The following is a 14,580-nucleotide window of genomic DNA, read 5'->3' as shown; positions in this document are numbered from 1 at the left end:
GCTTAAGCGTTTCCGAGTGATTTATTTCCCAATGTGCGCAACACCTGAACCACTAGCAATCGGCCGTTTACGGAAGCCTGTTTATGAATTTGACGTCAATCATTACAAGTAGTATCAAGAAGCTTCGATAGACTTTTAACACCTGCCAATCATACGAAGCTCCTATCATTTCGGATGGCAGCTTTTAGCGGGGAATCTGTGCCGCTGATGATAAGGGTGTGCGTGATATAAGAACCCGTCCTGCCGACCAGGCGGATCTGTTGAGGCTTTTCCAGGAAAGATGATGCGCCTGTGTGTGATTGCGGCTCTGCTGGTGGCTGCGGCTGTAAGTAGACGTACTACTGCTCTAGCTCGGAAAGTAGCACCCTTCCCATCACTCTGCGGTTAAATTAAATTGGTACCAGAATATCGTGTGGTATCTCACTTTATAGGTTGTCACCCTTCAGGAAAATATGTATTTTTTATGTTCTAGTACATTTACGTTTCGGTTCTTACTATTAACGTGTTAAAATAATTTTTAAGCACCACATTCGCTATGAAATTGGTTTAGCCAAGCGGCAGACATCCAGATTCTTTTCCGAGTTGTTGCTCACGAAGCTGGAGTAACTTCTGCGTCGACGAGAGTACTTCAGGATCACTGTGTGCCCTACTGCTGATTTAGATTTCACCCGTTTATTGTACATAATGTACGCCACAATAAAAGGTGATAAGACCTTACCTCTTGGTGTGTGTACAATCAGGATCTATAGACGGACCTTTGCGTCATACGCCGCAGTAGGCAATATTGCATTGCAGTGTTCTGGTGACAGGTAGTCGACACACTGGTTGTAAAGGCCGACCGGAGCCGACATATCTTCGAGTGGCTCCTCAGTTTCCCGCACGAATTTTGACTGCCTCATTGACGGTACTGGCCATTTCTTCGTCTGAGACTTAGCCGCACTGACCGTTCAGCCACAGACGTGACCAAAGACAAAAAAGAAAGTAATAAGAGCAACAGTGGATAAAGCTCTCGCGAAGCTAACAGTCCCGAGTGACTGAAGAAAAGGACAAATAAACCACATTTAGAAAAGATGTAAAAGACGAAATGAACAAAATACCAGACGAATATCGCTGATGCTCGAGTCCTGTAAGATCCTAGAGAATGTTCTAATAATATGATGTTCATGGAGCAAAACAAGCTTCTGTCGAATAATCATCACGGATTTAGGGAAAAACATTCATGTGGAACAGCGCTTACATTGTTCTACGCTATGCCGCCAACAGTAGATGTACATTGATCAGCCAGAACATTATGACCACCTACCTAATAGTCATTAGAAAAGCTTTGGCACAGATAACAGCGGCAACGCGTAGTAGCATGAAAGTAATGAGGCCTTGCTAGGTCGCTGGACGGAGTTGGCACCACATCTGCACACACAAGTCACTTAATTCCCGTAAATTCCGGGGAGGGGGTGAAGAGCTCTGACGCCACGTTATATTACATCCCAAATGTGTTCGATCTGGCGAACTGCGGGGACAACACATCAACTGGAACTCGTCACAGTGTTTTCCGTCAGGAAACATGATCATCATGAAGGGGTATATGTGGTTTGCAGCCAGTGTACGATACTCCTTGGCAAGAGCTCCATTGGACCGATGGATGCCCACGTGAATGTTCCCCAGACCATAATGGAGCCGCTGTCAGTTTGTCTCCAGGCTGCAGTACAGGTGTCATGGAGCAGTTCCCCTGGAAGGCGACGCATTCGCGCCCTCTCATCGGCATGATGAAGAAGTTATTGGGATTCATCAGACCATGCAACGCCCTACCACTGCGCCAACGTTCAGTGCTGATCGATACGTGCCCATCGTTAGTAGTATTACGGTGCGCAGAATATTCAGACACACTCATACTCTGCCCAGCATTAAAGCCTGGTATTAGTTCCGCCACAGTTTGTCGACTGTCCTGTTTTACCAGTCTGCGCAACCTATGACGTCCGACATGTGTAACGAGGGCTGGCCCCCCCAATCCTACCAGGTCTGGACGTGGTTTCGCCTTGGTTTCGCCACGTGTTGAAGACATTCACCACTGCACGCCTCGAACACTGAACGTCGTGAAGAGTTTGAAATGCTTGTGCCGGCCTGTGGGCCATCAAATTCTGCCCTGTCAAACTCAGATAGATCATGCGCCTTCCCTATTCTACACTCGGAGAGCACGCTCAGTGATACGTCATGCACCGCGTGTGTGTCTGACTAGCAGTCATTCCTCACCAGGTGACGCTGCTACATCCTGGACTGGTTTATATCGATAGTGGGTCGATGGTCGCAATGTTCTGAGCGGTCAGTGTTTAAGGGGCAGTCAAATGAAAACCGAAAAAAATGGCTCAAATGGATCTGAGCGCTATGGGGCTTAACATCTGAGGTCGTCAGTACCCTAGAACTTAGTACTTAAACCTAACTAACCTAACTACATAACACACATCCATGCCCTAGGCAGGATTCGACCCTCCGACCGTAGCGGTCGCGTGGTTCCGGACTGAAGCCCCTAGAACCGCTCGGCCACAACGGCCGGCGAAAACCGAACACCCGCCGCAATGTGTCCACAAAAATAATCACCACACGCGTTAAGACATTTATCCCACTGTGAGACGACACGATCACTTCCTATTTTGTAGAACGCGGTCGGGTAGTTAAACATGTGAAAATCACACAGTGAAGGATCCGTACTGTACGGAGGATATTGCAAAGTTTCCCAACCAAACCGCTGAAGCATAGCCTTCGTTCGATTAGCACTGTAGGGGTGGGAGTTATATTGCAACAAAATGATTCCGTCCGACTGCATTCCTGGGTGTTTTGACTCTATGACGCGTCGCAGTTTCTCCAAAGTTTCTTCATAGGGCTGTGCATAGACTGTGGTTCCACACCCGAGGAAGTCGACGAGCAGAGGGCATCTACAGTCGAAGAAGGAGGTCAGCATGACCTTACTGAAACTTGTGTAAACATCTTTGGATTTCTGTGGCTGGGGAGACGTGGGATGTTTCCGCTGTTTGCCCTATCGCTTGCTCTCGACTGCCGAAATGCCGTCGGACGGAATCATCCTACTGCACGATAACACCGGCATCCACACAGCTAATCGGACGAAGGCTACGCTTCAGCGATTTGGTTGGGAAGTAATGCAACATCCTCTGTACAGCCCGGATCTTTCGCTACTTGATTTTCATATCTTTGGCGACCTGAAGAACAACAAGCGTTGACATCGGCGACTCTTAGGAGGGACACCCGGTATATGTAGAGAATGATGACCAGGACCAAATGCCGAAAACACGTCTATTTTTGCACTGGAAGTAAAGTTATGCTCGAGCGTCTGACAATTTTCGAATCGTATAAGCCAGTCGTAATTGAGCAGATGAATCATAATATCTAGTGGATTTAATATACTGAAAGGGCTGTTGCCGAAGACCTTACGAAATACAATATTTATTCGGATACAAAGTCAATAAGATTTATGTTGCAACTGGTACTCAAACGGCCTGTGCGCAAGTGACAAGCTCAGTCGAACGCATCCATATTTATTGATTGTGATATGAATTATCATACACTAATCAGACAAAACATTACGCCACTGCCCACCTGACGTTGAATGCCGCCTGGTGGCGTTGAGAGCACGTGACGTGGTAGCAAAAACACGTAAGCGGAGCAGGTACCGACCGGGGATCACCCTAGCGAAGATATGGGCTGCAAACGGGGAAATCCATTGAGATAAAAGACTTTGACAGAAGACAGATTATTATAACGCAGAGCCTGTGAACGGGTATGTCGAAAACGCCGACTCTGGTAGAATGTTCACGAACTACTGTCGTGAGCATCTGCGGAAAGATCTAGAAGGACAGTAAAACTACCACTAGGCGCTAAATGGTTGCACGTCTACGACTCTTCGCAGAACGTGGAGTGTGGAGGCTTGTCTGCTCTATAAAATAGGATAGATGGTGATCTGTGGCATATCTGCCGAAAGGGCACAATGCTGCTCCACTCAAGTGTTTCGGACCACACCGTCCATCGTATATTCCTGAACATGGAGCTCCGTGGCAGACCACCCCTTCGTGTTCACATGTTGACCCAACGACATTGTCAACTGCGATTGCAGTGTGCAAGGGCTCATCGGGATTCTACCGTCGATCAATGGAAATTGTGTCCGCTCTTCGGGTCAATCATATTTCTGGGTCAATGGTCGTCTCCATAAACGCCATCGTGGAGGTGAACGCGCTACGGACGCAGTATTATGCTATGGAAGACATTGTCCTGCGCTTGTGTATGGGACCTGTGATGGTAATCGAAGATACGCTGACAGCTGCGAACCGCCCGCATCCCTTCATGCTTCATGTCTTCCCTGACGGCGATGTCATCTTTCACCGTATAACTGTCCCTGTCTTGGAGCCAGAACCGTGCTACAGTGGTTTGAGGAGCATTGTAGTGAACTCACGGTGATGCCTTGGCAATCAAATTGACCTGATGTAAATCCTATGGAACCCATCTGGTTTGCTATCGGGCGTCATTACCGCATACACGAATCAGCTCAGCTGCCCGTCATTTACGTTAATTGCATGACGTGTGCGTAGACGTCTAATGCCACATACCTCCACGAACCTACCAACAAACTGTCGGATCACTGATGGAATCAGTGACGCACTTCTTTCCAAAGACGGACAAATAATCTATTAAGCAGGTATCACAATGTTTTGGCTCATCGGTGTATAACAAGTAATTCAACACATATTTCACCTCTCATGTGAAAGCTTTTGGAGCAGAAAAGCAGGTCGCCAAATCAGATTGGCACAAGTCCGTATAGCCCTGGCTACATCAGACTTCTGTGCAATGACGCATGAGTTGGATTTGTTGGTTGCTTGGTTGATTGATTAAGGGGAGGGGACCAAACAACGAGGCCGTCAGTCTCATCGGATTAGGGAAGGAAGTCAGCCGTGCCCTGTCAAGGCAACCAACCCGGCGTTAGCCTGAAGCGATTTAGGGAAATCACGGAGAACCTAAAACAGGACGGCCGGACGCGGGCTTGAACGGTCGTCCTCCCGAATGCGAATCCACTGTGCTAACCACTGCTCCACCTCGCTCGCTCCCTTGCTTGGAGTTACCCGGTTAGAGCTCTAAAACTAAACTAAACTCCGCCCAAACAGGGCATGAAGGTCCAACGGTACCGACCGGCTGCCGTGTCATCCTCGACCAAGAGCCGTCACTCGACGTGGATGCGGAGGGCATGTGGTCCGTACACCGCTCTCCCGGCCTGTATGTCAGTTTATAAGCCGGACCCGCTACATCGCAGTCAAGTAGCTCCTTAGTTTGCCTCACAAGAGCTGAGTGCACCCCGCTTGCCAACAGCGCTCGGCAGACGGGTCGTGGTAAAACTTCCGAGGTGTGTGTTTAGGAGGTAACAGGAGGTGATAGTATAAATATATTAGGCATCAACCTTTGCGCCAATGCGTGGTTTTAAATTCCCTATTTGTCCGCAGTGTATTATTTCTGCCAGAGCTTAGAAAGAAAAGTGCTAGTCAAGAATGGAATAGGTTTTTTAAAAAAGGGAATGGAAATATTAAGACTGTTAAATATTGAGTTTAATGTCAAGGTACACACTCGCATTGCAAAATTAAATCAGCAACAGCAACAAAAAGAAGATCTGGAAAGAATTTGGTCATAATGTCGTCCTTAAAATTCCATGTATGTCATCAAATATTTGAAATGATTACTGTTTAATGTAATACACATTTCCAGTCGCTAGTGGGCGTACCTTTCATCAGACAAAAGAGATTCTTTGGCACCATTTTACACGCTGCAACACTTATGTTGCAAATCCTCTTGGGTCGTCATTATTTGCGCACTGATTTCTTCTTTGAGTTAATCACAGAGAAAAACTAGGCAAACGTGAAGGCCAAGTGATAAAGCTTTGACCTACTTTATAGCGATCAGGAAAGGGTCAGGTGAGCGCTTTCCTAGCCAAAGGCTAGTAGCGAGCCATCGCGCTGGTACACATACAGTTACGCATTTTAAGTGGTACGTCCTCCAGGAAAGCCAGCAGACTTTGGTAAGAAATTGCACGTTTCTTCGAGACGTTAAGGCTTCTTCGCTGAAATAATGACGAATCACTTAGTCTCCAAAAACACAGCACCAAACGTGCATACTCTACTGCCTCTGATGTTCAGCCGGTCTTAGGCAGTGCATGTTTACTGAATTTCAGTGACGCACGTTTCTTACATTCAGATTCGCATGATTTGTAGTGGCAGCATCTTGTATAAAAGGAGTTGTTTGAAGAAAGAACCTGCTGTCCTGAGGTAGCATCACAACCGAGCGACAGAATTCTGTAACGCCGCTGGTTGATTTGGATGTGAAGCAACACTTGCCTCGGGTGGAGGCTGTTGGCTAGATGAACATTGGGCAGATTTATTCCAGAACATTCGCAATTTTTCTGGAGCTCTGGTGCTCATACGTGTATTGTGAGCAACAGTTGGCACTACATCTAATGCGTTTGCTTGCTCCGCTCGGTGCCGGCTTTTTTTTTTCACATTCGCCGATTTGTCATTCTTGGATACCGAACACCGTTTGTCGAGATACCTTTGTGGGTATAACTTGAGTTCCTTATGCATGCTAAGAAGTACCATATGAAGTTTCTCTTAGTTTGTGAAAGATATTAGTTTTACCGGACTAGCTCACGACACATGTGAGCGACACAGAATGGAAGCTACATTTACACTCAGTCTCTTTTATACCTGTATCGGTGCGGCACTCTGTTTCCGCCTTACCTGACTTGGCATATTTCCATATTTGGGTATGAAACTTCCACATACGACAGAAGCAGTTTCATATTCAAAACAGATAAATCCTAACTTCTAAATACCATAATTCCTCTGAGGCTTCTTATCTAGTTTTGAAGAGTGAATCGCTGTTGAATTCGTCTCTTTTAGAAGTACGATACTAGCAACAGATATTACCATAGTTACATTTGAAAAAGCTATGTTGACAGTGATACCTCTGTAATTAATGTAGCCATGAGAAGAGACTACCCGTCGTTAATTAGTTTTTGACAATTCATCTGGGTGAAAACAGGACTGTTCCGGAAATATTCGAGATGAACAGATTAGCTGTTTCACCCTGTCCCTAGATATACTGTAGGTACCGGGATGAATTACCGCGATCGACGCTTTAACATCTTCGTGTGCTTGTAGGCTGAATGAGAGAAGTAGGCTTGTCTCAGCTTGACGGAATAATTTACTAACGAAGCCCTGCTGTCGGAACAGACAATAATACACTGCAACCGATAACTCGTGCGAAGGCGTGAGAAAAGTTCAGTACGGTAAATTATTCCGTATCTAACACACTTGGATTCACGCTTTCGCCACGGAGTAGAACGTGGAACAGAAATCAACAATAAAACACAGAAGAAATGTTGCTTGTGTATTGCGTCTCTGGAGTCCAGCGGGAAAGTTTCGCCGCACTGTACTTTCAAACACCCTAGCATGTCACGGCGCTGGACGGTGACAGAAGACGCCACATATACTGCTGACGCCTGCCCTGGCTTCGTGCAGGTTAAGCTAAGTACGTACAGACGAACGACATGCCTGGTGTACCGATATTAAATTGTATATACATGTATACAAACCTCCCTCGTGAATCACTCTATCTGTCAGTGAAAACCATGTGAAAATCAGTTCTGTACTTCCTGAGATCTACCTTCACATTCAGACAGAAAAACGAGGTGGGGGACTTTAATATATAAGGAACATCTGGAAAGTTCGGTGATCGGTCTCAGAAAATAACAGAAACAAGTGTTGCAAACGAGATACGTGTACTGGACTTCAAAGTAATCACCATTAGCTATAATACACTTCTGGCATCATTTGTAAAGGTGCTGGAAACTATCAGCAGACGTTTCTTGTAGTATTACTCAAAGCACCGCGGTCACACGTTGTTGGATATCTGCATCATCACTGGAGATGACACCTGGTGCTGCCAATAGGCTACGGAGACCAGGCGTCATTCGATGGTGCTGTCTTCTTCTACGTCTTGCCACACATGACTGATCAAGCCATTGCTGTCGGAAAAGGCGATCAACGTCATCTACAGTTTGGATTTTGTCAATCGACTATTTATAGGACGCGGGGAAGGCGTTTGACGCCATGCCGCTGAAAGTGGCTTTGTCTCTGGATCGTATTCGTACAAGCAGGCCTCAACTCCTGTAATGATTCGGATTTTTAATAATGCGTGACCACTGTGATTCCACAAGAAGCGTTTGCTGTCAGTTTCCAACAACCTTAAAATCAATGTCCGGAGTGTGTTGTAGCCAATGACTTCTTTGAAGGTGAGTAAAGATATGTTGTCTGTGACTTGTTTCCTGTATTTTCTGAGACCTTTCATCGAAACTTCCTGACCGATTGAAAGTGTGTACCGGACCGAGACTCGAAATCGAGATCTCTGCCTTTCGCGGGCAAGTTCTCTACCATCTGAGCTACCCAAGCACGACTCACGCCCCGTCCTCACAGCTTTACTTCCGACAGTACCTCGCCTCCTACCTTCCAGACTCCACAGAAGCTCTCCTGCGAACCTCTCAAGACTGACACTTCTGGAAGAAAGGATATTGCGAAGACATGGCTTAGCCACAGCCTCGGAGATGGTTCCAGAATGAAATTTCCACTATGCAGCGGAGTGTGCGCGGATATGAAACTTTCTGGCGGATTAAAACTGTGTCTCGGACCGAGAATCGAACTCAATGTCTTTACCTTTTGTGGGCAAGTGCTCTACCCAAGAACGACTCACCCCCCCCCCTCCCCCTCGCAGCTTTACGTCCGCTAGTACCTAGTCCTCTACCTTCCAAACTTCTTCACAGAAACTCTCCTGAGACCTTGCAAGACTAGCACTTCTGGCTGAAAGGAAGTCTTGCAACGTTCGCAAGAGAGCCTCTGAGAAGTTTGGAAGGTAAGAGACAAGGTACTGACGGAAGTAAAGCGGCGAGGACGGGGCGTGAGTCGTGCTTGGGTAGTTCAGGTGGTAGAGCACATACCCGCGAAAGGCAAAGTTTCCGAGTGCGAGTCTCGTTCCAGCTCATAGTTTTAATCTTCCAGAAAGTTTAAGATCAGCGCACACTCCGCTGCAGAGCAAAAATTTCATTCTGGGACCATTCACCGAAGTTTCCAGACTTTGTATAATATTTAGCTACTGATGTATATAGATGCTCGTCAAGCTTCGCAGCTCTCTGGGTTTGCGACGCCTGTTTACTTTACTGTTTTTTCCCGACAGATATCACTTCCTCTGTAGCTGACCACCTCACAGCTCTCATCATTACCAAGAGATGTCACACCAAAAGCCAAACAAATATGGAACAGATAAAAATACATGTACTACACACTCATCATAGCTGTAATTGTAAGTTATTACATAAACTTTCCTTGTCGACCGGTTTATCAGTCTCTCTATTAGTGAAACCCGTATTGAAATCCCTCCAGGAGTTCCTGAGATTACGCTTCACATACAGACAGAAAATCGCAGCGACGGACTTTGTAATATGTACAGATGTTGAGTTAGGTGTCAGTGGGAATATTATTCTTCGGTTGGCGTTCTTTTGGCAACTGAAATGTTTTTCTTTCTTCTATACAGCCTTCTACATCTGCATAGACATCTACATGTACAGCTATATTCTGCAAACCACTATGATGTGCGTGGCACATTGTTCTTATCACTGAACCATATATTAAGGTTTCTTCCATTCCACACAGACCAGTATAACCATTTTTTTGTACATATTATAAACGTATTACGCACAGAGTGTAAGAAAATAATACGAAAAACATACTTACAATATCTCTTCAACTGGCGTTCTCTAATTGCAATAGCTAATCATTCTGAAATGTGTTAAAATAAACATGTCCTCTGTCATGTGTCCAGAAAAGACTCAGTACCGGATTTATTGCAACTTCTGTCCAAAGACGTTATGTTACAGGCTCAAAGATATTCCAGACAGTTAAAACTTGAAAAATCATTTACTGATCAATGACAACATAGAACTAAATACAACTATAACAGGTCAATATATGTTATTATATATGGGTACAGTCATTTTTCTATGTATTTCTATTAGGATCATCTTAACCACAGCGAAAACATGTCACTGACATTTTTTTATTATTACAAAAAATACAGTCGCATCATAAAAAGCAAACTACACGCAGATGCGTCAAACCCAACTGGGGAGGTGTACTTAAGAGCTTAATCAGTTGTCAATACACTTATTTTAAATCAAGCATCAAATCTCAGTAAAGGAATTACGCCAGAGTCATTTAAATTTGAAATGTCACTATTCATCTATTAAGTATAATCAGAATTCCTTTAAAGTTATAATTTATTCTCGGTATAAAGCAATTGTCGCCCATTTATATTGTATTGACCAAAGTACCTATTAATATTTAACATAAATACACTGGCACAAGTGTAAAGATATAAGATAATTTATCCAACTGTTACTACTTTGGCCTGTGTAACTGTAGAATACCATGCCTGATGTTGTAATCAGGTATATCATCAGACTGTAAGATGATAGAAATGCATAAAACGTTTAATATATCTTTATATCTACCTACATGTCTTAAGGAGTTTAAAATAGAGCAGAGTGCTATACATCTGTATTATGTAAGCATAAATGCATAGGAGTATATCTGTGTGTGTGTGTGTGTGTGTGTGTGTGTGTGTGTGTGTGTGTGTGTTTGCCATATGTAGGGAGGGGAGAGGTTGTATATGCATTCCTTTTATTTTATGTTCCTTAGGAAATGTAGGTGGATGTAAAGTAGAATTAAATATTTTAATGCATTTATCATCTTACAGTTCTATGGCATGTGTTTGAGTACCTGATTTGGCATGAAAATGTTAATAACATATGAAAAATGTTAATATAATGGTAAATATTAATATAAATATAATTTGATGACAATGGCTATACAGTTAGATTAAATTATAACTCTTCAAAAACTTCGATTATGTTTATATATGAATTATGCCCATTCTAGTGTACAAATCTCCAACAACACTTCTTTACTGAGACTTGCTGTTCAGTTTAAAGTAAAGGCACTGATATCTTATTAAGCTCTTACAGTACAACTTCTCAAGTGGGTTTGATGCATCCATGTACTGTTTTATTTTTATAAGCCGACTATGTTTGTATGTGATAAGAAAAAATAATAAAAATAGTCTCAGTAACTTGTTATCAAAATTATTATTTAAAATGTAACTAACAAAAGTAAACAGGCGACTGATTGCACTCTCAAAATTACATATATTCTCATGTTATAATTATTCAGTAAATAAATTTTGAAGTTTTAACTTCAACCGTAATTTATGGTAACTCCGACAGTAATTTATGGTCTTTGGACAATAGTACTAATACACTATGAGTTCATATTTGTTTCAGTAACATTAGCGTTTACATTACAGGACAGAGAACGCATTGGTTATAACCATGTTATACCTAAATACAACACTTCAGAATGATTAGTCATTGCAATTGTGCAATGTGCAGTTAAAAACGTTTTGTAAGTTGGATTATTTCTTTAATTATACGACGTTCTGTGCGTAATGCACATAAAATGTATGTATAAATAATATCTTATGAGACAGTATGTGGAGTTATTGTATCGAATTCATATATAATTTGTTCTCTTTATATACAGATGACCCAAAGATAGTCTGAATTTGACCGAAATCGATACTCTAAACAAAATAATAAGTAGAACTGTGTATTATACGATGCAGTTCCTAACATTGAGGAAGATTAATTTCAGATATTAATAACCTTTTCATGCTCGCTACTTGATTTTTACTTCGTCCAGCGTGCAGCGTTTTGTCATTTCTTATTTTAATGATAGTGTAGGTTTAATAGTATACCCTACATGACAGGGTTAAGAATTACAATCAAACGCTAAACTGTCTCTTGTCATTGCTGTTATAAGGCAAACACTCAACTGGTAAATACGATATTTAGGTGCATTGTGTTTGTTTCGCAACGGTCTGCAAACGTAAAATCCAGAAGCGTGATAGATTTAAGTTTCTTAGATTTCCGTCTTTTGCAAAACAAACTATTTTCTTCTCAGATCCCGCAAAAACATATCTCAGTGCCCGACGTGTGTGATATCACCGTGGTTTGTTCTTATTCAAATATTACGTGGTTTGTACGGTCAGTTTTAAAAATTACATGGCTGTTTGTTCAATAGAGATACGTCTTACTGTAAGCTGGTTAGCAAAGCTACGAATCTGTGTACGACGTGTATGCTTAGAATACTTTGCTGTCACGAACATACCTTTCCCATAATAATATAGTGACGTACTACAACACACCAAAGCAAGAGCAGGAATGATAAACTACGTCATTTCGAAAGCGTGAGGAATCGGAGGAAAATACCCACACATACATAATGTCTTTCTCTTCATGTATTTAAATTTACTTGAGAAAATTGTCAATATGCATGCTGCTTCAGTAAATTCAAAATAAAGACTCTCTATGCCTACTTATTAAGAGATTGTATTTGTTTTGTCAAAACATATTCGAAAAGTGTGAATATCCATGGAATTATCCAATTATAGTTTGTTGTAACTACTTACGAAGCATTATGTTTTTTGTCGAAATATCATGTAAGACGTCACGATCGATTTCCTATTTATACCAACAGTCAGATATATGATTATATCATGACTGATAGTGAAAGCTGATACAGATGAAAGTATACGACAGTAAAAGCGAAAACTTTCCAGTAACCATGGATCTGCAAACGAGACGTTTCTGCTATAGACGATCTATGGCTGACTTCAGTATGAAACGTTGCCCTAGTTAGTACAAATTTAATTAAAACATAAACTTTCCGATTAATTCCCCATCTGATTGGACGCAAATTCCATTCATGGACTACCTTAAAAACTTTAGCATTATTTACATGTTACAATTCACTATAGTCTCGTGCCTGTCAAAGGAGTTGTTCCAAGTGCTGTACTCGCATTTGGATGCATAATCCACTCGTATCTGCAGGCAGTTACGAATTCTGTCACACACACCAGGACCATCTCCTACACCTTAACAAGAATGCAAAATTCGCTGTTCTACTTCTTCATATTTATCAATGGAAGTGCAGTATAATTCAGTCTAGACAGAAAAATCCGGAGTATTGAGGACATATGATCTTGGAGGCCTATCCATCTTCGACCATTCTCATCCAGCAGACATCCTACATCAGCATCATAGACGCCGGTACCCCAACAGGATTCTACAGCATTCCGCAACCATGGGCCGTGGGTGAAAGTTTAGCTCAGTTAATAGGAGTGTAATCGAAAAACTTCCCTTTCCATTCATGTATACTAACTTGGACAAAATTTCATATTGACTACAATGATGGCTCGTAACTACAGACCACACATTTTTAACAATGTCGCAAATCACTCGTTTCGTGGACACCTGTTTACTGGAACATTTCTCTATTATCGTATACTTGCACTCTCGTCAGTTTTCGGTATTATCTATGGTCCAGAAACTTACCAATAACGCAGTCATAGAATTATTTATCTTTGTATCAACCTTGAAACTTTTCATGTTGTAAAAAGGAATAAAAGTTGTTAAAGTTAATCTCTGAACTAAGTAACGTTTGTCTGTGCTTCCACAGGCCGTGCCACAAAAGACGATGATCCACTCTCTGAAGAACCCAGGTAAGTTCAAGACTTTCGGCTTCACAGTATCTCAGGAAACATGGCTGCATGTTCTACTTTCACTGACTGCTTATTTGGCGTAGCCAGACAAGAACCGCAAATGTACCCGAAGTTTATACATCTTGGGCATCTGTGTTATTACAGCAAGCAGAGATTCTGAGAAACCGCACGCAAGGGGGGCGATAAGGAAGATCTAAAGGGAAGGCCACTGCCACGAAAGTGACTACTTAGTTTAACACACATCTAGAGAAGAATGGCAGCACTGAGAGTACTCACTCTTCTTAACTAAATGAGTACAAAGAAGGCGCACACAACCTAGACGACCGATCAACAGAAACATGTAAGATGGTTAGAGGAATTTGCTGTTAAACTATTCTCTGTGGCAGAGGAGGCGTACAATTCAGACTGCTATCTTCCAACTGTGAAGCGTGATAGGGATTCTGGGATGATATGGGTGGTCATGTAGTGGTTTCCAACCGGTCCTATAGTCGTACTCAATAGAAAGATCAAGTGTTTCACTCTACGCAATTATTTTAGGTCAACACCTTCATACACTGGCATAAGCATTGTTTCAGCAGTGGTTTAAATTTTCAAGATGATCAGGCCCATAATAACACAGCTGCAAGCATCCAACATTGGTTTGATGAAAATGAGGATCACATAGCACATCTTCCCTGAAGTCTATAGTAGCAGGATGTGAAATTCCGAGTCTTTGTGGTCTGTATGGGAAATAATAATTGTTTTGTTCACACAACTGAAAACAAACAAGGGAGATTAGGACTGAATGGTCCACCCACGATGAGATCATTAAAGGCGGAGGAGAAGTTCGGATAAGGTTTGGGTAGAAAAGGAAACCGACTATGTTCTTTT

The 14,580-nt window shown here is 42.6% G+C and overlaps 1 protein-coding gene across 1 annotated transcript in view; it reads left to right on the top strand.

Annotated features, from left to right (window-relative positions):
* Window positions 1–252: 252 nt before the first annotated feature.
* LOC124596292 (chymotrypsin-2-like) overlaps window positions 253–14,580 on the top strand; it is a 55,561-nt gene continuing 41,233 nt past the window's right edge. Inside the window, exons 1-2 of the mRNA XM_047135385.1 lie at window positions 253–325; window positions 13,668–13,710. Of these exons, the coding sequence (XP_046991341.1) occupies window positions 281–325; window positions 13,668–13,710 (88 nt within the window). The 5' untranslated portion in view covers window positions 253–280. The remainder of the gene's footprint in view (window positions 326–13,667; window positions 13,711–14,580) is intronic.

Source organism: Schistocerca americana, chromosome 2, assembly GCF_021461395.2.
Source record: "Schistocerca americana isolate TAMUIC-IGC-003095 chromosome 2, iqSchAmer2.1, whole genome shotgun sequence".
NCBI lineage: Eukaryota > Metazoa > Arthropoda > Insecta > Orthoptera > Acrididae > Schistocerca > Schistocerca americana.
This window is presented reverse-complemented; position numbering and strand designations above follow the sequence as displayed.